This window comes from Anolis carolinensis, unplaced genomic scaffold (assembly GCF_035594765.1).
Source record: "Anolis carolinensis isolate JA03-04 unplaced genomic scaffold, rAnoCar3.1.pri scaffold_14, whole genome shotgun sequence".
NCBI lineage: Eukaryota > Metazoa > Chordata > Lepidosauria > Squamata > Dactyloidae > Anolis > Anolis carolinensis.
The window spans coordinates 15,594,847-15,616,887 of NW_026943825.1; the positions used below are offsets into that span (position 1 = coordinate 15,594,847).

Sequence of the window (22,041 nt, forward strand, 5' to 3'; positions counted from 1 at the left end):
ATGCGAGGAAGGGATTGGCTGCAGGCCGGGGAACCAACCGCGGCGGGTTTTGCTCACTTGGGAAGACCAATCGCGTCGACGCTTCTTGCGGGGTGGACAAAGGCGGCGGGCGAAAGAGCGGGCCGGGTGGTTATTCTTCGCTGTCGGCCTTCTGAGGCGGTTGCTTCGTTTCACGGAACCGGAACGGTTATCACTGGAGGGAAACATGAGGTAAAAATGGGCAGCAAATATATATGTGTGTGTGTGGTATTTATCGCCTCTATATATATATGTGTGTGTGTATATATGTGTGTATATATATATATATATATATATAGTATTTTATTTATTATCTATATGTATGTACATATATATGTGTGTATGTGTATATATGGTATAATAATAATAATAATTTTATTCTTGTGCCCCGCCTCTATCTCCCCGCAGGGACACAGGGCGGCTTACAAATGTAAAACAAGTACAGAAGAGTCTCGCTTATCCAATATAAACGGGCCGGCAGAACGTTGGATAAGCGAATATGTTGGATAATAAGGAGAGATTAAGGAAAAGCCTATTAAGCATCAAATTACGTTATGATTTTACAAATTAAACACCAAAACATCCTGTTATACAACAAATTTGACACAAAAAGTAGTTCAATACGCAGTAATGCTATGTAGTAATTACTGTATTTATGAATTTAGCACCAAAATATCACGATGTGTTGAAAACATGGACTACAAAAATGCATTGGATAATCCAGAATGTTGGACAAGTGAGACTCTACTGTATATATACATAAAACATCAAATACCGAAAACACACGAATGAAACTTAAAACATACGATTAAAATCAAACCATTAATAAGACAAAGTTAAAACGCAGCAATAAAACATAAGGATGGGCTGATCAAAGTGCACTAAGTGAGACTTGTATTTTATTTATCACCTCTCTCTATATATATGTGTGTGTGTATGTATATATATATATAAAGTAAAGGTAAAGGTTTCCCCTGACATTAATTCCAGTCATGTCTGACTCTTTTTTACTATATATATGTGTGTGTGTGTATGTGTATGTGTGTGTGTGTGTGTATATGTATGTATGTATGTATATATATATGTATATATATATATATGGTATTTTATCATCTCTATATCTATATACATATATGTGTGGGGTGCATATATATATTAGAGTCTCGCTTATCCAAGACTCGTTTACCCAACGTTCTGGATTATCCAGTGCATTTTTGTAGTCAATGTTTTCCATATATCGTGATATTTTGGTGCTAAATTCGTAAATACAGTAATTACAACATAACATTCCTGCGTACTGAACTACTTTTTCTGTCAAATTTGTTGTATAACATGATGTTTTGGTGCTTAATTTCTAAAATCATAACCTAATTTGATGTTTAATAGGCTTTTTCTTAATCTCTCCTTATTATCCAACATATTCGCTTACCCAACGTTCTGCCGGACCGTTTATGTTGGATAAGTGAGACTCTACTGTATATGGTATTTTATCTCTATATCTATACTGTGGGGCTCCTGGTAGTGGCGCAGTGTGTTAAAGTGCTGAGCTGCTGAACTTGTGGACCAAAAGGTCCCAGGTTCAAATCCCGGGAGCGGAATGAGCGCCCGCTGTTAGCCCCAGCTCCAACCTGCCAACCTAGCAGTTCGAAAACATGCCAATGTGAGTAGATCAATAGGTACCGCTCCGGTGGGAAGGTAACGGCGCTTCATGCAGTTATGCCAGCCACATGATCTTGGAGGTGTCTACAGACAACGCCGGCTCTTCGGCTTAGAAATGGAGATGAGCACCAACCCCCAGAGTCAGACGTGACTGGACTTAACGTCAGGGGAAAACCTTTACCTTATATCTATATATATGTTGGGGGGGTGAACTCCCCAGGAGGTGAAACAGGCTAGACATCATATCATATATTTTATTTATTTATTAGACTTGTATACCGCTACTCCCAATTTGGCTCGGAGCGGTTTAAAGAAATAGATTAAAACAATATAATTAGCTTTAAAATAACACACACACACACATATATATATATATGAATGAGAGATATATATGTGTGTGTTTTTAAAGTGCAACTCCAGCCAAATATATATATTGTTTGACTTTAGGTTGTATAGGGAATGGTGAACGCCCCTGTGGTGTTTGTTTTGCTATCTGTTCAGAGGATTTTGTCTCACTTTCTGTCCCTGTGAGAATGGGATTTGGAAAATTTGGCTTGTGGAAACAAGGATTGGAGATAAAGCTTCAGTGGTGACACTTTTTCCCTGATAATAACTCTTTCAGGACTGGATTTCCCTTCTTTATTTATTTACCTTATTTCTACCTGTGAAGGGGACTCAAGCGGGCTTACATATGGCAACCATTAGATGCCTTAAAATACATACAAATCCTTTGAAGGGAGGATTTCTCTCACTTCCTGTTGTTTCAGCCCTGTCCTTAACTAGGAGTTGTGTGTAAGTCAGATGTTTGTAACTCAGGATGTTTATAATCAAATGCGTATCTTTCCTTATACTCACGCTACTTTTCTTCTTTTCCTCCTTGGCTTCTTTCAGGGGTGACAGAGGCCGCGGCCGTGGTGGGCGCTTTGGTTCTCGCGGAGGTCCTGGCAGCGGGTAAGTCCCAGAGAGAGAGAGAGAGAGAGAGCCTTTGAGTAGCACCACCATCTTTGGACATGGCAGACTGCAATTAAGAGCACATCTAGGCTGGATGTAACTGCTGTGGTTGTGACTGTGAGAGTTGTAGTTTGGTGAGGCACCAACCCTTGGGAAGAGAAAACAAGAGCCCTTCAAATGCAGCTCCAGGATTCCATAGCATGGGACTCAGAGCGGCTTACAAATAATATGTACATACAGTACATTATATTATTAGCTTAGCACAGTATTAGCATTAATAATAATAATAATAATAATAATAATAATAATAATAATAATAATAATAGCTTTATTTTTATACCCTGCCCCATCTCCCCGAAGGGACTCGGGGCGGCTTACATGGGGCCTTGCCCGATAGAACAATATAATAACAATAACAAAACAATAACACAAATATCCCAACAATAAAGACATCAGCATCAATAAAACGGTCATTAAAATCAACATGCAGCATAAAATATTATATTACATATTACTATCTTGTACTATACCACTATACTGTAATATTATTAGCAATATTACTTGTAATATATAATATATAATTAATATTATTAAATTGTATTATTAGTATTATATTGTATTACATTACAACATTATTATCAATATTATATGTATATGCAATGTATGATATTATTATATATTATTATTAAAAATAGTAATATATCAGCTTATCCCAGATTATTTGGCTGTGTAGACATATATAATTCAGTTCAAAGCAGTTTTTATAATTTTTATGCTTCACACTTTGGCCTAGTTCACCATCATTTAATGTTTCTATTGCTTTTGTACCATGTTTATGCCATTGTTACTATTTGAGTGCTTTACTATGTTACTGTTTCAGTATTCTATTTGTTGATTACACGTGTTTTGTATGTATTTTATTTTGTTTTATTGTAACTGCCAGGGCTTGGCCCCTTGTTAGCTGCCCTAAGTCTCTTTGGGGAGATGGAGGCAGGGTACAAAAATAAAGTTATTATTATTATTATTATTATTATTATTATTATTATTATTATCTGGGATCAGATCCTGGTGTATAGGGCAATGTAAATCTAAACTTGGCCTGGGGTTTCAGCAGGAATGAAATCCGAATGCACTCTCTTCTCTGTTACCTTGCGTTTCAGGTTCCGTCCCTTTGTGCCTCACATCCCTTTCGACTTCTATGTGGTACGTAGTCTTTGAATAATGCTCTGGGTTTTCAGTTACATTATGGTAGCTTTCAATTGAACATGTGCAGGAACGTTTTGGGCAGTGAGAGAACCTTTAGGTACCTCGTACCTAAGAGATGGTACAAGTCTCATTCTCTGGACATCTTTGAAAATATCCTCAGCAGCTACCTGCTAGGGGTTTCTCAGCTGGACTCAGTGGCCTGTGGGGTCCCTGTCAATGCACTGGGATGGGATTTCCTCCTTGGGAACCTAAAAACAGCAAGTCATGGGATAGAAAAGCATCAGAAACAGGTTGCATTGGCCTAGTGATGCCGAGCGTCTTGTTGTTTTCCTGCCTTCAGTGTGAGATGGCTTTCCCTCGTGTGAAACCTGCTCCGGATGAGACTGCCTTCAGCGAAGCCTTGCTGAAGAGGAACCAGGACCTCGCTCCAACGTCTGCTGAACAGGTGAAAATATGGCAAATTTTTGGGGCCTCACTGATATGCAGAGGGGTAGAAATCATATCTGCTATCCATCATAGTTGTGGGCATGGTTTGGAAATGAAGGGCGGCCAAAGCTTGCCTAAGTTTTGTGTACGTAAGCTTTCCCAAACCCTTTGATGGCCAATTACATAATCTGTACCACTTTGAACATTTTGAATGTCTATGTCTATTATATTATAATGTAATTTATATACCCTATTATATAATTATATAAATTAAATATATTTATATATTTATTTTATCATTATTTTGTGTGTGTGTGTGTGTATATATATATATATATATAACATAATCATATAATATTTATATAAATTAAATAAATAACAGTTGTGTGTTACATTCTGGAAGGCAGTCAGGTGAAGTAGGGTAAGATAGCAGTCAGTTTTTGATGTCTTGAGTGCCACTTTTTGCATTTTGATAGCTGTTCAAAGCATAATTTTATAATATATATCATAATATACATATACAGTAGAGTCTCACTTATCCAACATAAACAGGCCGGCAGAATGTTGGATAAGCGAATATATTGGATAATGAGGCATTAAGGAAAAGCCTATTAAACATCAAATTAGGTTATGATTTTACAAATTAAGCACCAAAACATTATGTTATACAACAAATTTGACAGAAAAAGTAGTTCAATACGCAGTAATGTTATGTAGTAATTACTGTATTTACGAATTTAGCACCAAAATATCACGATGTATTGAAAACATTGACTACAAAAATGCGTTGGATAATCCAGAACGTTGGATAAGTGAGACTCTACTGTAATATTGATAATATAATGTAATGCAATATGATAATACACTATTATAATTGTATATTATATGTTACATGTAATATTACTAATAATATTGTAGCATAGTGATATAGTACAATATAGTAATATATAATGCTTATATTGTGCTATGCTAATATAATGTATGTAAATGTAACTTGTAAGCCGCCATGAGTCCCCTTCGGGGTGAGAAGGGCGGGATATAAATGTTGCTAATAAATATAAATAAATCTTGTCAATTGAAGGTTGACAGTTCGAAGCCCAGGTCAGGGTGAGCTCCTGGCCTTTAGCCCGGCTTCTGCTTACCTAGCGGTTCAAAAGCAAAAATGTGAGTAGATAAATAGGTACTGCTTAAAAGCATAGAGGTATTTAGGCACCCATAAGGAAATTCCAGGGGGGAAAAATACTGGTGATTTGATCAAGGAGGAAGTTTACGAACAAAGTTCTTCACCAGGGAGATGAAATGACAGCACACAAAATTGTTTTCGATGTGTTACCAATCATTTAGTGACTCCCTGTTTTTGCTCCCGCTAGGCATCTATCCTTTCTCTGGTGACCAAGATTAACAACGTGATTGATAACTTGATCGTGGCTCCAGGGACATTTGAAGTGGTGAGTCCTCTGCCTCGAAGAGAAGGCATTGGGATTGTTTCCTTGTTTGTGGGAGTCTCCTCAAGGCTCCTGAATCCCTCTCTTTTCCAGCAAATCGAAGAGGTCCGCCAAGTGGGCTCCTACAAGAAAGGCACCATGATGACGGGCCACAACGTGGCAGACCTGGTGGTGATCCTGAAAATCTTGCCCACGTGTAAGTTGGGTCCCTTAGTATTCCAAGAAGGGCTGGAGCTTGAGAACATTCTTGTATGGATCTTGATTTCTGTTTTCTTCTCCAGTGGAAGCTGTCGCTGCCTTGGGAAACAAAGTGGTGGAGAGCCTGAGGACGCAGGATCCTGCAGAAGGTTGGTTCTGCACTCTTCTGCTATGTATTTTTACTGCATGAAGTATTGTAGAGTAGTATCAAGATCTCTGGTGACTTTCTTTGTGTTGCTGTGCTCCTCTGCCATTGTTGTTGTTATTCCTCCCCAGTCCTGACCATGCTCACCAACGAGACGGGCTTTGAGATCAGCTCTGCTGACGCAACCGTGAAGATCCTCATCACCACGGTGCCCCCCAACCTCCGCAAACTGGACCCAGAGCTGCACCGTAAGTCAACAGGGCCACAGTCTTTTCTTAGGCTGGGCTGGGGACACATTGAGGCTTGAGTGCAAACTATGGAGCCGGGCCCATTGTGCGTTCTTCGCTGCGCATGAGATATCTTTGTACTTCCTGCCCAAAATTGGATCCTGATCCCCTCCTTTATTTTCTCCCCTGATTAGTGGATATTAAAGTTCTGCAGAGCGCTTTGGCTGCAATCCGACACGCCCGCTGGTTCGAGGAGAACGCCTCTCAGTCCACGTAGGTCTCCATTTCTCTTGGATTTACCCTCCGGTTTGTAGACTAGGGTGGGTATCCATATGGGGTTAACACATTGGGAAGAACTTCCTGACTGTGAGAGCTGTTCAGCAGTGGAATGCTCTGCTTCGGAGCCCAGTCGAAGCTCCTTTGGAGGCTTTTAAACAGAGCCTGGATGGCTATCTGTCAGGGATGCTTTAATTGTTTGATTTGATGCTTTTGTTCAGGCAGGCTTTTAAAGATCAAGTCAGGTGGTGCTGTGGTTTTAGCTATGTTTATAGATTTTAATGGGGGTTAACTTTATTTTAATGCTGTTTAATTATATTTTAATGTTTTTATATTTTTAAGTTTTAAATGACATTTTAGTGGTTTTATCGTGAGCTGCTTTAAGTGCTTTTTTGGAGAGATAAAGCAGAATACACACACACACATATATATATATATATATACACACAGTAGAGTCTCACTTATCCAACATAAACAGGCCGGCAGAATGTTGGATAAGCGAATATCTTGGATAATAAGGAGAGATTACGGAAAAGCCTATTAAACATCAAATTAGGTTATGATTTTACAAATTAAGCACCAAAACAACATGTTATGCAACAAATTTAACAGAAAAAGTACAGTAGAGTCTCGCTTATCCAACATAAACGGGCCGGCGGAATGATGGATAAGCGAATATGTTGGATAATAAGGAGGCATTAAGGAAAAGCCTATTAAACATCAAATTAGGTTATGATTTTACAAATGAAGCACCAAAACATCATGTTAGACAACAAATTTGGCAGAAAAAGTAGTTCAATACGCAGTAATGTTATGTTGTAATTACTGTATTTATGAATTTAGCACCAAAATATCATGATGTATTGAAAACATTGACTACAAAAATGCGTTGGATAATCCAGAACGTTGGATAAGCGAGAGTTGGATAAGTGAGACTCTACTCTGTGTGTGTGTGTGCGTGCGTGTGTGTGTGTGTATTATATATATATATAATGCCTAAATTGCTGTTGTTGTTTTATGAGGTTATAAAGTTTTTAATTTTGCTGATTGTGTTTTAATCCATGTTGATCGGGCTTCTCCCCATGTGAGCCGCCCCGAGTCCCCTTGAGGAGATGGACGCAGGATACAAAAGTACAGTAGAGTCTCGCTTATCCAACGTTCTGGATTATCCAACACATTTTTGTAGTCAATGTTTTCAATAAATCGTGATATTTTGCTGCTAAATTCGTAAATACAGTAATTGCTACATAGCATTACTGCATATTGAACTACTTTTTCTGTCAAATATGTTGTATATGATGTTTTGGTGCTTAATTTGTAAAACCATAACCTAATTTGATGTGTAATAGGCTTTTCCTTAATCCCTTCTTATTATCCAACATATTCGCTTATCCAACGTTCTGTTGGCCTGTTTTTGTTGGATAAGTGAGACTCTACTATAGTAGTAGTAGTAGTTGTTGTTCTTTTCGTGCTTAGCTGGTAGTTGGATTAGATGGCCCACGTTGTCTCTTCCAACTCTATTATTCTAACAGTTGAAATCCATTAACATCTATTCATGTAGCTAAAACCATAGCAACCCCTGGCTTGATTTTTTTAAAATTTCCATCTTCCATGGGTTTGCTTAATCGTCATACGAAAGAAACGTAAACCGGAGACTCACTGGTTTAGATTGCTTTTCTTGGGGAGCGGGAAAGGGAATCTATGGCTTAAAGTGTTGTCTTTTTGGAATGACACGGTGTTCTCCTTTCAGCGTGAAGGTCTTAATCCGCCTTTTGAAGGACCTCCGGATGCGGTTCCCAGGCTTCGAGCCCCTCACACCTTGGATTCTCGACCTTCTGGTATGTGAAAGGGTTGCTTCTCTCATGCTGGCTGTCTCTTTGGATCTATCAGACATCTATAGATGCATAGGTGCAAACAGAAATAGATGCATTGATAGATAGGTAGCTGCCTAGATAGAAACATAGATGCATAGATACATAGCAAGATACATACATACATAGATGCATATTCTTGGCATGCTTTCTGAGAGGTCACTAACACTCTCACGTCATGTTTCAGGGTCATTACGCGGTGATGAACAACCCAACCCGGCAGCCTTTGGCACTCAACGTGGCCTACAGGTAGGGCAAAGCAACAGAAGTGAAAGAACTGTTACCTGAACCTATTAAAGCAGCAGTAGAATTATGTGGTGTCGGACTGCAACTCCCAGCGTTCTTCACCATTGTCCATGCTGGGGAGGGTTGAGGGAAGTTGCGGTCTGTCAACATCTGGAAGGCGACATAAATCCTGTTCCTGCATTCACACCAGCTCCCTTATTGTTGACTGCAAGGGTTGATGGGAATTGCAATCTGGTTATCCACAATTTTTATAGTCATAGTCACTTGGGTACCTGGTGATTCCCGGTACACAAATTAGGGATTTTGTAGTGCTGTTTATGAGAAATAATCATGGTTTGGTTTCGGATTTTATGCATAGTCCCATTAGTAAATGTATAAGGATGTGGGTAAACTACAACTCCCAACATTATGAGTCAAGGCCTCACCAGTATTTTGAGTTTGGTCATTTGGGCGTGGTGTGCGTGTGTATGTCAAGTTTGGACCAGATCCATCATCAGTGGGATTCTTACCTTAGAAAATGCATACTAACATAGAGATATACACACATATTTTGGCTTTTGAGATATTAAATAAAAAGGTAAAGGTTTCCCCTGACGTTAAGTCCAGTCATGTCTGACTGGGGGTTGGTGCTCATCTCCATTTTTGAGCCGAAGAGCCGGCGTTGTCCGTAGACACCTCCAAGGTCATGTGGCCACTGGCATGACTGCATGGAGCGCCGTTACCTTCCCACTGGAGCGGTACCTATTGATCTACTCACATTGGCATGTTTTCGAACTGATAGGTTGACAGGAGCTGGAGCTAACAGCGGCCGCTCATGCCGCTCCCAGGGTTTGAACCTGGGACCTTTTGGTCTCCAGCTCAGTGCTTTAATGCACTTCGCCACCGGGGCTCTAATTATTAAATACATATTACTAATATTATTAATGGGTTGCTGTGAGTTTTCCGGGCTGTCTGGCCATGTTCCAGAAGCATTATCTCCTGACGTTTCGCCCACATCTATTGGCAGGCATTCTCAGAGGTTGTGAGGTCTGTTAGAAACTAACCTACATGTTTCCAACAGACCTCACAACCTCTGAGAATGCCTGTCAATAGATGTGGGCGAAATGTGAGGAGAATGCTTCTGGAACATGGCCAGACAGCCCGGGAAACTCACAGCAACCCCATGATTCCGGCCATGAAAGCCTTCAACAATACTTTGACAATGTTCACCCAAAATATATTCCTAATTTGGTTGCCTCCTCTTAGGCGCTGCCTCCAGATCTTGGCCGCAGGGCTCTTCCTCCCCGGTTCGGTCGGCATCACCGACCCCTGCGAGAGCGGCAATTTCCGGGTCCATACAGTCATGACTCTGGAGCAGCAGGTAAGTGAGGCCCTCCCCTCTGGGCTTTGACCTTTTTGAGATAAACAACGCAATGGGACAATATGTGTATGTGGTTCATCCCTCTGCCTTTCTTTCTGGCTCTGCTAGGACATGGTTTGCTACACGGCCCAAACCCTGGTCCGCATCCTCTCTCACGGCGGATACCGCAAGATCCTTGGCCAAGAAGGGGACGCCAACTGTAAGTGGGAGCAGCAGGAAGGGGCAAAGACATGGGGAGGAGCTCCTTAAGGTCATATTGCTTCTGTTCCTACCCAAGAGAGGACTATGATGATGCAAACAATACCCTTTTTAATCTGATCTGTCAGAAATACCCTTCATTCTCAGTTTTGTGGAGAGGAGATAAGATTGTGTTGTCGAAGGCTTTAATGGTCGGAATCACTGGGTGGGTTGCTGTGACTTTTCCGGGCTGTATGGCCATGGTAGAACACTTTTGCTCACCATACATCAAGGGAATCACTGAATGGATGGAGAAGCTGATGAAGAAATAATCTACAGACCCACCAAGAAGATCCAACCAATGCTACATTCAGCAAAGGACAAGAGGGATCCCCTCACCTCTGCAGGAGTCTATCGTATACCATGCATCTGTGGAGAAATCTACATACCATGTTTCCCCAAAAACAAGACAGTTGTCTTATATTAATTATATAGGAACCCCCAAACGCAGCAGCATTGCCCAGACACAAATCGAGGAACACGAAAGGCACGGCAGAATGATTCAGCCATAGCAGAGCATGGGATGAACCAACCCGGACACAGCATATTATTTGAGAACATAGAAATGCTGGACCACTCTCACAACCACCATGTCAGGCTACAAAGAGAAGCCATTGATATCCACAAGAAGCAGTTGGACAATTTCAACAGGAAAAAGGAAACCATGAAAAGGGGGGGAAAATCTGGCTACCAGTATTTTTAAAAATTCTAAAAACAGTGAACAAAGAACAACACTCTTGGGGAATTCCAGACAGGAAACAATCAGGGCCAGCTAACACCTCCCAACAAAGGATTCCCCCAAGCAGGAAGCAACCAGACTTTAAAGTTGCAAGGCCATTCAATGCTAATCAAGGTGATTAATTGCAACATTCACACTTTGCTCTAGCAGTCAAGGGTTCTTTCTCCCACGCTGGACCTTCCGCAGATATATAAACCCCACTTGCCTCGTTTCCATTAGATCTCACACCTCTTGAGGATGCCTGCCCTAGATGTGGGTGAAATGTTAGGAGAGAATGCTTCTGGAACATGGCCTTACAGCCTGGAAAACTCACAGCAACCCAGTAATTCCGGCCATGAAAGCCTTCAACAACACAGAAATGGAGCTACAGTAGAGTCTCACTTATCCAAGCCTCGCTTATCCAAGCTTCTGGATTATCCAAGCCATTTTTGTAGTCAATGTTTTCAATATATCATGATATTTTGGTGCTAAATTTGTAAGTACGGTAATTACAACATAACATTACTGCGTATTGAACTACTTTTTCTGTCAAATTCGTTGTATAACATGATGTTTTGGCGCTTAATTTGTAAAATCATAACCTAATTTGATGTTTAATAGGCTTTTCCTTAATCCCTCCTTATTATCCAACATATTCGCTTATCCAAGCTTCTGTCGGCCCGTTTAGCTTGGATAAGTGAGACTCTACTGTATTTGTTTGAGGCAGCATTATCATCCCTCCTCTCATTTCCGAGGTAAGGCAGTTATTTAAAAAACCAAAAAAAGCCCAACCATAAACAAATTACATTTTTTTCCCAACAAAACTGGATTTTTAAAAATGCAACTATTATGCAAGGAACTTCAGTAAGCATTCCAAAAGGTAAACTACATTTGTTTCTGGGCAGATTTGGCAACCGAAATGTCCACCTGGGATGGCGTGATCGTGACCCCCTCGGAGAAGGCCTACGAGAAGCCTCCCGAAAAGAAGGAAGGGGAGGAGGAGGAAGAGAACCAGGAGGAGACGGCAACCGGGGAGGAAGAGGAGAGCATGGAGACCCAGGAGTGACCGCTTGGCAAGGTAGGAGGGAACAGCAGAGGGAGGGTAGCTCTGGGCATCTCCCACCCACCCGCCTTCCAAAATAGGAACTTTGCAATACAGCCAATGGGGTGCGATTGCTCCTCGCGTGTTGTCCTTAGAGCCGTGGGTGTCTGAGAATTGACTAATTGTGATTTTACATACGAAAAGCGAGTGCAAATGTACACACTTGGCTTTTGTCTTCCAGTGGGATTCTCCCTTCCCTTATTATGTGATGGACGAAGCAGCTGACGGAAGCCGTAGTTCAGGACCAAGCCTGTGTCCTCGTTATTTCTATTGTCTTGTTTTATAGTTCTTACCATTAAAATGGTGTTTGCCTTTAAAACAGGGGTGACAGACTCATTTTCCTCAAGGAACACATCAGGTTGCTTTCCAAGGGCCATTGAATTATAGATACAAGAGGGCCAACTATGTATTTATTACATTTATACACCGCCCTCTCTCACCCCAAAGGGGACTTAGGGCAGCCTACAAGTTATATGTACAATATTTTATTAGAGCACAATACTAGCATTATATATTACTATATTGTACTATACCACTATACAGTAATATTATTAGTAATATTACATGTAATATATAATATATACAGTAGAGTCTCACTTATCCAACATAAATGGGCCAGCAGAACGTTGGATAAGCGAATATGTTGGATGATAAGGAGAGATTAAGGAGAAGCCTATTAAACACCAAATTAGGTTATGATTTCACAAATTTAGCACCAAAACATCATGTTAGGCAACAAATTTGACAGAAAAAGTACTTCAATAAGCATTAATGCTATGTAGTAATTACTGTATTTACAAATTTAGCACCAAAATATCACGATGTATTGAAAACATTGACTACAAAAATGCGTTGGATAATCCAGAATGTTGGATAAGTGAGACTCTACTGTATTACATTTATACCCCGCCCTCTCTCACCCCAAAGGGGACTCGGGTCAGTCTACAAGTTATATGTACAATATATTATTAGCAGAGCACAATACTAGCATTGTATATTACTATATTGTACTATACCACTATACAGTAATATTATTACTAATATTACAAATATATAATATATTGTATTATTAGTATTGTATTACATCATAATATCAATATCATATGTATATATAATATATTAGCATAGCGCAATATTAGCGTTGTATATTGCTACATTGTACTATACCACTATGCAGTAATATTATTAGTAATATTATATTTAATATATAATTAATATTATATTTTATTATATAGTAGAGTCTCGCTTATCCAACGTAAACGGGCCAGCAGAATGTTGGATAAGCGAATATGTTGGATAATAAGGAGAGATTAAGAAAAAGCCTATTAAACATCAAAATAGGTTATGATTTTACAAATTAAGCACCAAAATATGTTATACAACAAATTTGACAGAAAAAATAATTCATTACACATTAATGCTATGTAGTAATTACTGTATTTACAAATTTAGCACCAAAATATCACAATGCATTGAAAACATTGACTACAAAAATGCGTTGGATAATCCAGAACGTTGGATAAGTGAGATTCTACTGTACTAGCATTATATATTACTATATTGTACTATACCACTATGCAGTAATATTACTAATATTATATTTAATATATAATTAATATTGTATTATTAGTATTGTATTACATAATGTCAATATATGTATATACAATATATATTATTAGCATAGCACAATATTGGCATTGCATATTGCTACATTGTACTATACCACTATGCAGTAATATTAGTAATATTATATTTAATATATAATTAATATATTTTATTATTAGTATTATATTGCATTACATTATAATATTAGTATCAATATTATATGTATATACAATATATAATTTTAGCTTCTCCCCAGTGTGGAACCCCCGATATTATTGAACAGCTCCCATCACTTTAGATTATTCACCATGTGGTTTGGGGGTAATGGGAATTGCAACCAAACCGTCCTTGGAACCCACTTCAAAGAAAAGGTAGCATTACCTGAGTCTGCTCAACTCTCGCAAGCATTGTCTCCTCCTCCTTGGAGGGTCTCTGCTAAGATTTCTTTCTGTCCTGACCTTATTTGGACTGAAATGAAAGAAGAGGGTGAAATCATTGGCTAGCAGTGAATTTTATTGCGGGAGGAAGAGGTGTAGGCAGTCTTCTCGTTCCATGGAACCAGTTGCACCAACCCCGTGGCAGGAGTATTGCAAGGAAGCATCGGAGGGGCAATTGTCCCAACCTCAGGCAAAATACAAAGCGTTCCAGCACTTGTCTTTTTCTCCTTGCCATTCAGTTCCCACCAAAGTGTGCCCTTGTCCCTGTTAATGGCAATGCCGCAGTAGCGGCCCGGCGGCTCTGTCCATCTCCTTTGGTGCCATCCTCACTTGGAGGGAGAGCCTTGAGGGTAGCTGCCCCCAGCTTCGAGCATAGCCTTCCTGCGGGCGGTTTCCTTGCCCACGTTGTGGTTGAGCCGCCTCAGCCGCTCCTGGAACAAATGAGGAAAGACTATTTAAATGACGGGTCTGCATTACAGATTACATTTCCAGTCCCCTTGGTGTGGAAAAACTACATTATCTCCAAAAAGAGATTAAATTAATATTGTTTATGTCAGAGGATGAAAACAAAACCAGAAGTGTTGTACCAGACATTGGTTTACGTCCTGTCCTCCCATGTGTAAAAATCTCCAGGGAAGAGGCTGGCGCTTAACACAGAAAAAAGCCAAAACAGAACATGTGGATAATTTCAACAGAAGGGAGAAAGCCATGGAGATGAGAAAAATCTGGCTCCCAGTATTAAAAATCTCTAAAATTAGTACAGCAAATAAAGAACACTCAGGAAAAAAAGAGGAATTCCAGACATGAATCAATCAGGGCCAGCTAACACCTCCCAACAAAGGATTCCCTCAGGCAGAAAAACTACCAGACCTTGAAGTTACTCAATGCTAATCAAGGTGGCCAATTGAAACATTCACACCTGCTTCAAACAGACAATTCTTTCTCCCACTCTGGACATTATTCCACAGATATATAAACCCCACTTGCCTAGTTTCCCACAGACCTCTCAACCTCTGAGGGTGCCTGCCATAAATGTGGGTGAAACGCCAGGAGAGAATGCTTCTGGAACATGGCCAGTCAGCCTGGAAAACTCGCAGCAATCCAAATCCAATATTTCGGCCATGAAATGAATACTTCTGGAACATAGCTAGATAGCCCAGAAAATTCACAGCAACCCATTACAAATTGCATATCATCTATGCAAGCATTGCAGAACACCCAAATCTTTTGTTCCTGGGTTATACATGTCATTTCGTAATTCGCGCTATCAAGACGTAGGGATAGTAAGGTAAAGGTTTTTCCGACTTAAATGTCCAGTCGTGTCCGACTCTATGGGTTGGTGCTCATCTCCATTTCTAAGCCAAAGAGCCAGCATTGTCCATAGACACCATCAAGATCATGTGACCACTGGCATGACTGCATGGAGTGCTGTTACCTTTCCGCTGGAGCGGTACCTATTGATCTACTCACATTGGCATGTTTTCAAACTGCTAGGTTGGCAGAAGCTGAGGCTAACAGCGGGCGCTTGCTCCGCTTCCCGGATTCGAACCTGTGACCTTTCGGCCTGTAAGTTCAGCAGCTCGGTGCTTTAACATGCGCCACCTTTACTAAACTGCAAAAAAAAAAATCCTCCAGCAGCACCTTTTGCTCGAGCTTTTCTATGAACTGAGTTGGGACCAATTCAACATACATGGTGGGAGACACAGAAATGAAGTTTCTGGACTGCACAAGTAAGGTAAAGATTTCCCCTGATGTTAAGTCCAGTCATGTCTGACTCGGGGGGTTGGTGCTCATCTCCATTTCCAAGCCGAAGAGCTGGCGTTGTCCGTAGACACCTCCAAGGTCATGTGGCCAGCATGACTTCATGGTGTGCTGTTACCTTCCCGCTGGAGCGGTACCTACTGATCTCATATTGGCATGTTTCGAACTAGGTTGGCAGAAGCTGGAGCTAACAGCGGGTGCTCACTCGGTCTGCAAGTTCAGCAGCTCAGTGCTTTAACACATTTTGCCACCGGGGCTCCCGCACAAGTGAGGACCGCACGATTAAACAGAAAATAACACTTTCAAACCAAGGTTGGCTCTCGGGAAAGCCAAGGTACATTTACTAAAGCTTGGCTTGCTGCATTCTGGGCCTCTGGCCATAAGAAATGGAGAGATGGTCACCTCAGAAAAGATAACAAGGACAGAAGTGACACAAAGGGTCTAAAGCGGGCCTGAGCAAACTTTGGCCCTCTCTCCATGTGTTTTGGACTTCAAGTCCCACCATTCCTAACAGCCTCAGGTCCTGAGGCTGTTAGGAATGGTGGAACTTGAAGTTCAAAACAGGTTCTGAGGCTGTTAGGAATGGTGGGACTTGAAGTTCAAAACAGGTTCTGAGGCTGTTAGGAATGGTGGAACTTGAAGTTCAAAACAGGTTCTGAGGCTGTTAGGAATGGTGGGACTTGAAGTTCAAAACACCTGGAGAGAGGGCCAAAGTTTGCCCAAGCCACCCAACATCCGTACACTCTCACCTGGGCGTTCTGCAGGATGTTGTTGACCAGTACAACCCGGCGGCGGGCATTCAGCAGCTTCTTAACATAGGGATCCAGGTCCAGGGCCACCTTCTGGTCCTCCTTGATCCGGCAGAGTTCTGGCAGGAGAGAGGACGGGGTCAGGAACCTCTCCCAATTGAAGGGAAGCTTAGCCATGGAAGCACAGAACGGGAAGCCATCCATTCCCACCCAAAGACTCCATCCAAGCTTTCTATCACGACTTCAGTTTCAAGGGGAAAGCTCACTGTGTTGTCGAAGGCTTTCATGGCGGGAGTCACTAAAAAACCTAGCATGACTTGGGTGGTGTGTCACTTTGAGAAAAAAAAACCCATAATTTTGCAATGTGTATAGTTTAAATAACAAAAACGTATAATTGTAATATATAACTGTATTAAATAAATCAAAAACTATTTATTACCATTATTTCCATGTTCAAAAATCTATGATACCTCTTGCAGTTTCCACGCTGATTTCTCTCTATTGTAGTTTCTATATATATAATGTTTATTTATTTTCATTCATTCATTCATTCCATTCATTCAAATATACATACATTGCAAGTGTTTGTTGCATTCAGTGCAATACGTTCATCTATTAGTCTTTCATAATCTATATATTTTCAATAAGGGGTCACAGGCTTCTATTTGTATAGTACATATAAAAATTTATATCCATTTCCTCCTTGCCTTCAGTCTATTAGCTTCCTCTATGTACATTTTTAGATTAAATTTACATTGAAAAGTTGGATCATTGGTTGCCATTCATTAACAAAGTTCTCTAAAGGTTCTCCTCTTAAGTGCATTGTTATTTTGTCCATCATCAGCAACTCTATAATACAGTAGAGTCTCACTTATCCAACATAAACAGGCCGGCAGAATGTTGGATAAGCGAATATGTTGGATAATAAGGAGGCATTAAGGAAAAGCCTATTAAACATCAAATTAGGTTATGATTTTACAAATGAAGCAGCAAAACATGTTAGACAACAAATTTGGCAGAAAAAGTAGTTCAATACACAGTAATGCTATGTAGTAATTACTGTATTTATGAATTTAGCACCAAAATATCACGATATATTGAAAACATTGACTACAAAAATGAGTTGGATAATCCAGAACGTTGGATAAGCGAGTGTTGGATAAGTGAGATTCTACTGAATATTGTTCCAGTTCTGCTAAGGGAGGTACCTCTGAGGTTTTCCAATATCTAGCGTATACTATCCGAGCTGCCACTGTCACGTAAAACAAAATTCTTCCATATTTCCTTTCCAGTTCTTCGAGCATGTTCAAAAGGTACATTTGTGGTGTCATTTTAAAATTTGTATTTAATATCTTTTCTAGATGTACATGAATCTGTTTCCAATAGCTGTTTACTTTGTTGCATGACCACTGTAGTTTCAATGTAGTCATGAATAATGAATAATATAATAACAGTGCAATATAATACAGTAGAGTCTCACTTATCCAAGCCTCACTTATCCAAGCTTCTGGATTATCCAAGCCATTTTTGTAGTCAATGTTTTCAATATATTATGGTGCTAAATTCGTAAATACAGTAATTACAACATAACATTACTGCGTATTGAACTATCTTTTCTGTCCAATTTGTTGTATAACATGTTTTGGTGCTTCATTTGTAAAATCATAACCTAATTTGATGTTTAATAGGCTTTTCCTTAATCTCTCCTTATTATCCAAGATATTCACTTATCCAAGCTTCTGTCGGCCCATTTAGCTTGGATAACTGAGACTCTACTGTATATTTTGGCTGAAGTTACACTTATTTATTATTTACAGTATTTATATTCTACCCTTCTCACCCCGAAGGGGACTCAGGGCAGATCACATTACACATATAAGGCAAACATTCAATGACATAACATAGAACAGAGACACAGACAGACGCAGGCATGGGTTGGCCTCAAATTCATGTCCTCTTGGTCAGAGTGATTTGTTGCAGCTGGCTGCTAACCAGCCTGCACCACAGCCAGGCCACTTAAAAATGTCCCTGTTCCAACTTAGAAATAAATTCAACTAGGTTTCAATGGAGCCATGGGTTCAAATGACATAAAACAGGGGTCCCCAAACTAAGGCCCGGGGGCCGGATGCGGCCCACCGAAGCCATTTATCCGGCCCCCACGGCACAAGGGCTGAGGGGGGTTGGGCTAAATAACTCAAGGGGTCTCTTCTTCTCTTACAACCATTATTATTATTATTATTATTATTATTATTATTATTATTAATAATAATATTAAGGCCGGGTGGCCATCTGTCAGGGGTGCTTTGCTTGTGCTTTTGGTCCACAGAGGCAGAAGGGGGTTGGACAAAATGGCCCATGGGGTCTCTTCCAACCCTCTTTATTATTATTATTATTATTATTATTATTATTAACAATGATGCTGGGTGGCCATCTGTCAGGGGTGCTTTGCTTGTGCTTTCGGTGCACAAAGGCAGAAGGGGATTGGACTCAATGGCCCAAAGGGTCTCTTCCAACCTTCTTTATTATTATTATTATTAACATTGAGGCTGGGTGGGCATCTGTCAGGGGTGTTTTGCTTGTGCTTTCGGTGCACAAAGGCAGAAGGGGATTGGACTCAATGGCCCAAAGGGTCTCTTCCAACCCTCTTTTTTATTATTATTGCTGTTATTATTATTATTATTATTAATTATTATTATTATTGCTCGGTGGCCAACTATAGTCCGGCCCTCCAATGGTCCGAAGGATTGTGAACTGGCCCCCTGTTTAAAAAGTTTGGGGACCCCTGACATAAAAGGATATTATTCTGGAAAACAAGGAAGAACTTCCTGACTGCAAAAGCTGTTCAAAAGTGGAAATCCCTGGGTGGTCATCTTTCGGGAGTGCTTTAATTGTGCTTTTCCTGCCTGGCAGAGAAAGGGTTTGGCTGGATGTACTTTAGGGGTTTCTTCCAACTCTAGGAGCCTTTGATTCTATCTCCTGATTCCTCCACAAACCTACTACGGTCTATGATGCTGGATGGCCATCTGCCGGGAGGGTTCGGGTGGTGCTTTGGGTTGGGCTGGATGTCCTTCTAACTGGGACGGTACTGGGAGACTCACCTGCAGCCAAGCCGTCGATGTGTTCGCGCAGCTCCACTTGGCTCTCCCTGGAAAGGGGAGAAAGGGCTTTGAGAAGCCAATAGAAAGGCCTGGGCCTACTTGGGCCTTCTCTGAGGTGATTTGGACTCCAACTCCCAGCATTCCTCACAGCCTCAGGCCCCTTCCTTTTCCCCCTCAGCCGCTTAAGCGGCTGAGGGGGAAAAGGAAGGGGCCTGAGGCTGTGAGGAATGCTGGGAGTTGGAGTCCAAATCACCTCAGGGAAGGCCCAAGTAGGCCTTCCCTGAGGAAAAGTTACTATTATTATAACTATCATTACCTCACGGCGTGGACGTGGGAGTCGAGCTGCCGCACCGCCGGGCGGAGGAACTCCAGCAGGCCCTCGGCGAAGAGGTCCCGGGCCGACGGGCTGCACGGCGCCGAAGAAGCCGACGACGCCATCGCCGTTGCTGTTGTTGTTTCTGCCGCCGCCATTACTGCCCGCCTTCTTCCTTCCTTCCTGGCCCAAATCTCGCGAGAAAGAGCGCCGCCCGCTGGAATGTATCGAACCCCACACACATCTCGCGGGATTTCGCCCCCAAGCGCCTCGACTCCAACTCCCAGGAGCTTCAGCCGGCTTCCTCGATGGCAAGGGATCATGGGAGTTGAAGTCCAAAAGAGAGCTAAGCGTCCCCGAGCCAATGAATGCACTCTTCATTGGCCTTTGGAGGTCTCTTCCAACTTGGATTCTATAATGATGATGATGGTGAAGCAGAAAGCTGGATGGGCATCTGTTAGGAGTGTTTTGATAGTGCCTCTCCTGCCTGGCAGAAAGGGGTTGGACTGGATGACCTTTGGAGGTCTCTTCCAATTAGGATTCTATAATAACGATGATGATGGAGGCTTTGAAGCAGAGCCTGGATGGACATCTGTTGAGAATGCTTTGATTGTGCCTTTGATGCCTGGCAGAAAAAGGGGTTGGACTGGATGATCTTTGGGGGGTCTCATGCAAATTGGATTCTAGAATAATATTAACAATAATAATAATGGAGTCTCCCCCTCTGGAGGCTTTGAAGCAGAGCCTGGATGGACATCTGTTGGGAATGCTTCGATTGTGCCTTTGCTTCCTGGCGGAAAAAGGGGTTGGACTGGATGATCTTTGGGGGTCTCATCCAACTTGGATTCTTAATAATAATAATAATAATAATAATAATAATAATAATAATAATAATAATGGAGTGTCCTCCTCTGGAGGCTTTGAAGCAGAGCCTGGATGGACATCTGTTGAGAATGCTTTGATTGTGCCTTTACTGCCTGGGAGAAAAAAAGGTTGGACTGGATTATCTTTGGGGGTCTCATGCAAATTGGGATTCTAGAATAATAATAATAATAATAATAATAATAATAATAATAATAATAATAATAATAATAATAATAATAATAATAGTGTCTCCTCTTCTGGAGGCTTTGAAGCAGAGCCTGGATGGACATCTGTTGGGAATGCTTTGATTGTGCCTTTGATGCCGGGCAGAAAAATAAAGTTTTATTATTATTATTAAAAAGGGGTTGGATTGGATGATCTTTGGGGGCCTCATCCAACTTAGATTCTATAATAATAATGATAATGATGAGAGTCTACTCCTCTGGAGGCTTTGAAGCAGAAGCTGGATGGACATCTGTTGGGAGCGCTTTGATAGTACCTTTGCTGCCTGGCAGAAAGGGGTTGGACTGGATGGCCTTTGGTGCATTGCAGCCTTTCTGATAGACCAGCAAACGGGAGATTAAACCCACTGTTTTAGAATATATTCACTTCACATTTATATTATAAATATATACACGTCATATATTTGCTGTGCAAACAAGGTCTGGAGATTTCCCTTTTACGATTAAGTACCGCAATAGAGTCTTGTGTACTGTATAGCTTCTCTGTGGGGTTCGTTGCAAACACTGTTGCCCACAGATTGTCTTGAATTGAAACTGACCCATTTTAGCGGCCACAACACAATCGACACATTGTGCAAAGTATCAAAGTTACAGCAGTGCCCGAACAGCCCCAGCACCACACTTCAGTAGTGATTTAACTTCTTATAGAGGTTTTGAAACTGAGCCTGGAGATGCTTTGCTGTTTTTCCTGCTTTGCTGACAAGGGTTGGACTAGATGGCCTCTGGGGATCCCTTCACACACTATAATTCTTCAATAATAATAATACAGTAGAGTCTCACTTATCCAACATAAACGGGCCGGCAGAACGTTGGATAAGCGAATATGTTGGATAATAAGGAGGGATTAAGGAAAAGCCTATTAAAATCAAATTAGATCATGATTTTAC

At 41.0% G+C, this 22,041-nt stretch overlaps 2 protein-coding genes across 2 annotated transcripts; one reads left to right on the forward strand and one right to left on the reverse strand.

Annotated features, from left to right (window-relative positions):
• The first annotated feature begins 55 nt into the window (after positions 1-55).
• ilf2 (interleukin enhancer binding factor 2) lies at positions 56-12,404 on the forward strand. Its single transcript, XM_062964980.1, has 15 exons — positions 56-210; positions 2,569-2,628; positions 3,789-3,831; positions 4,175-4,279; positions 5,631-5,708; positions 5,799-5,901; positions 5,987-6,052; positions 6,180-6,296; positions 6,470-6,548; positions 8,302-8,389; positions 8,610-8,671; positions 9,914-10,028; positions 10,137-10,227; positions 11,889-12,061; positions 12,267-12,404. The coding sequence occupies exons 1-14, from the start codon at positions 206-208 to the stop codon at positions 12,047-12,049; spliced, it is 1,173 nt and encodes a 390-aa protein (XP_062821050.1). The 5' UTR covers positions 56-205; the 3' UTR covers positions 12,050-12,061; positions 12,267-12,404.
• Positions 12,405-14,182: 1,778 nt separating this feature from the next.
• snapin (SNAP associated protein) lies at positions 14,183-20,249 on the reverse strand. The gene is made up of 4 exons (XM_062965007.1): positions 20,052-20,249; positions 19,736-19,782; positions 16,638-16,756; positions 14,183-14,558 (listed from the first exon to the last, which is right to left on the reverse strand). Exons 1-4 carry the CDS (start codon positions 20,204-20,206, stop codon positions 14,454-14,456), a joined length of 426 nt encoding a protein of 141 aa, XP_062821077.1. The 5' UTR covers positions 20,207-20,249; the 3' UTR covers positions 14,183-14,453.
• Positions 20,250-22,041: the final 1,792 nt, after the last annotated feature.

What these genes read in the sequence shown, in the direction of transcription:
- ilf2 (XM_062964980.1), top strand. An exon ending in CTCCAGGGACATTTGAAGTG is followed by an intron (nt 5,709 to 5,798) that starts GTGAGTCCTCTG and finishes TCTCTTTTCCAG; the next exon opens with CAAATCGAAGAGGTCCGCCA. An exon ending in TCATGACTCTGGAGCAGCAG is followed by an intron (nt 10,029 to 10,136) that starts GTAAGTGAGGCC and finishes TGGCTCTGCTAG; the next exon opens with GACATGGTTTGCTACACGGC.
- snapin (XM_062965007.1), bottom strand. Translation starts at nt 20,206, where the DNA reads ATGGCGGCGGCAGAAACAACAACAGCAACGGCGATGGCGTCGTCGGCT. An exon ending in TCCCACGTCCACGCCGTGAG is followed by an intron (nt 19,783 to 20,051) that starts GTAATGATAGTT and finishes TCCCCTTTCCAG; the next exon opens with GGAGAGCCAAGTGGAGCTGC. An exon ending in ACATCCTGCAGAACGCCCAG is followed by an intron (nt 14,559 to 16,637) that starts GTGAGAGTGTAC and finishes CATTTGTTCCAG; the next exon opens with GAGCGGCTGAGGCGGCTCAA.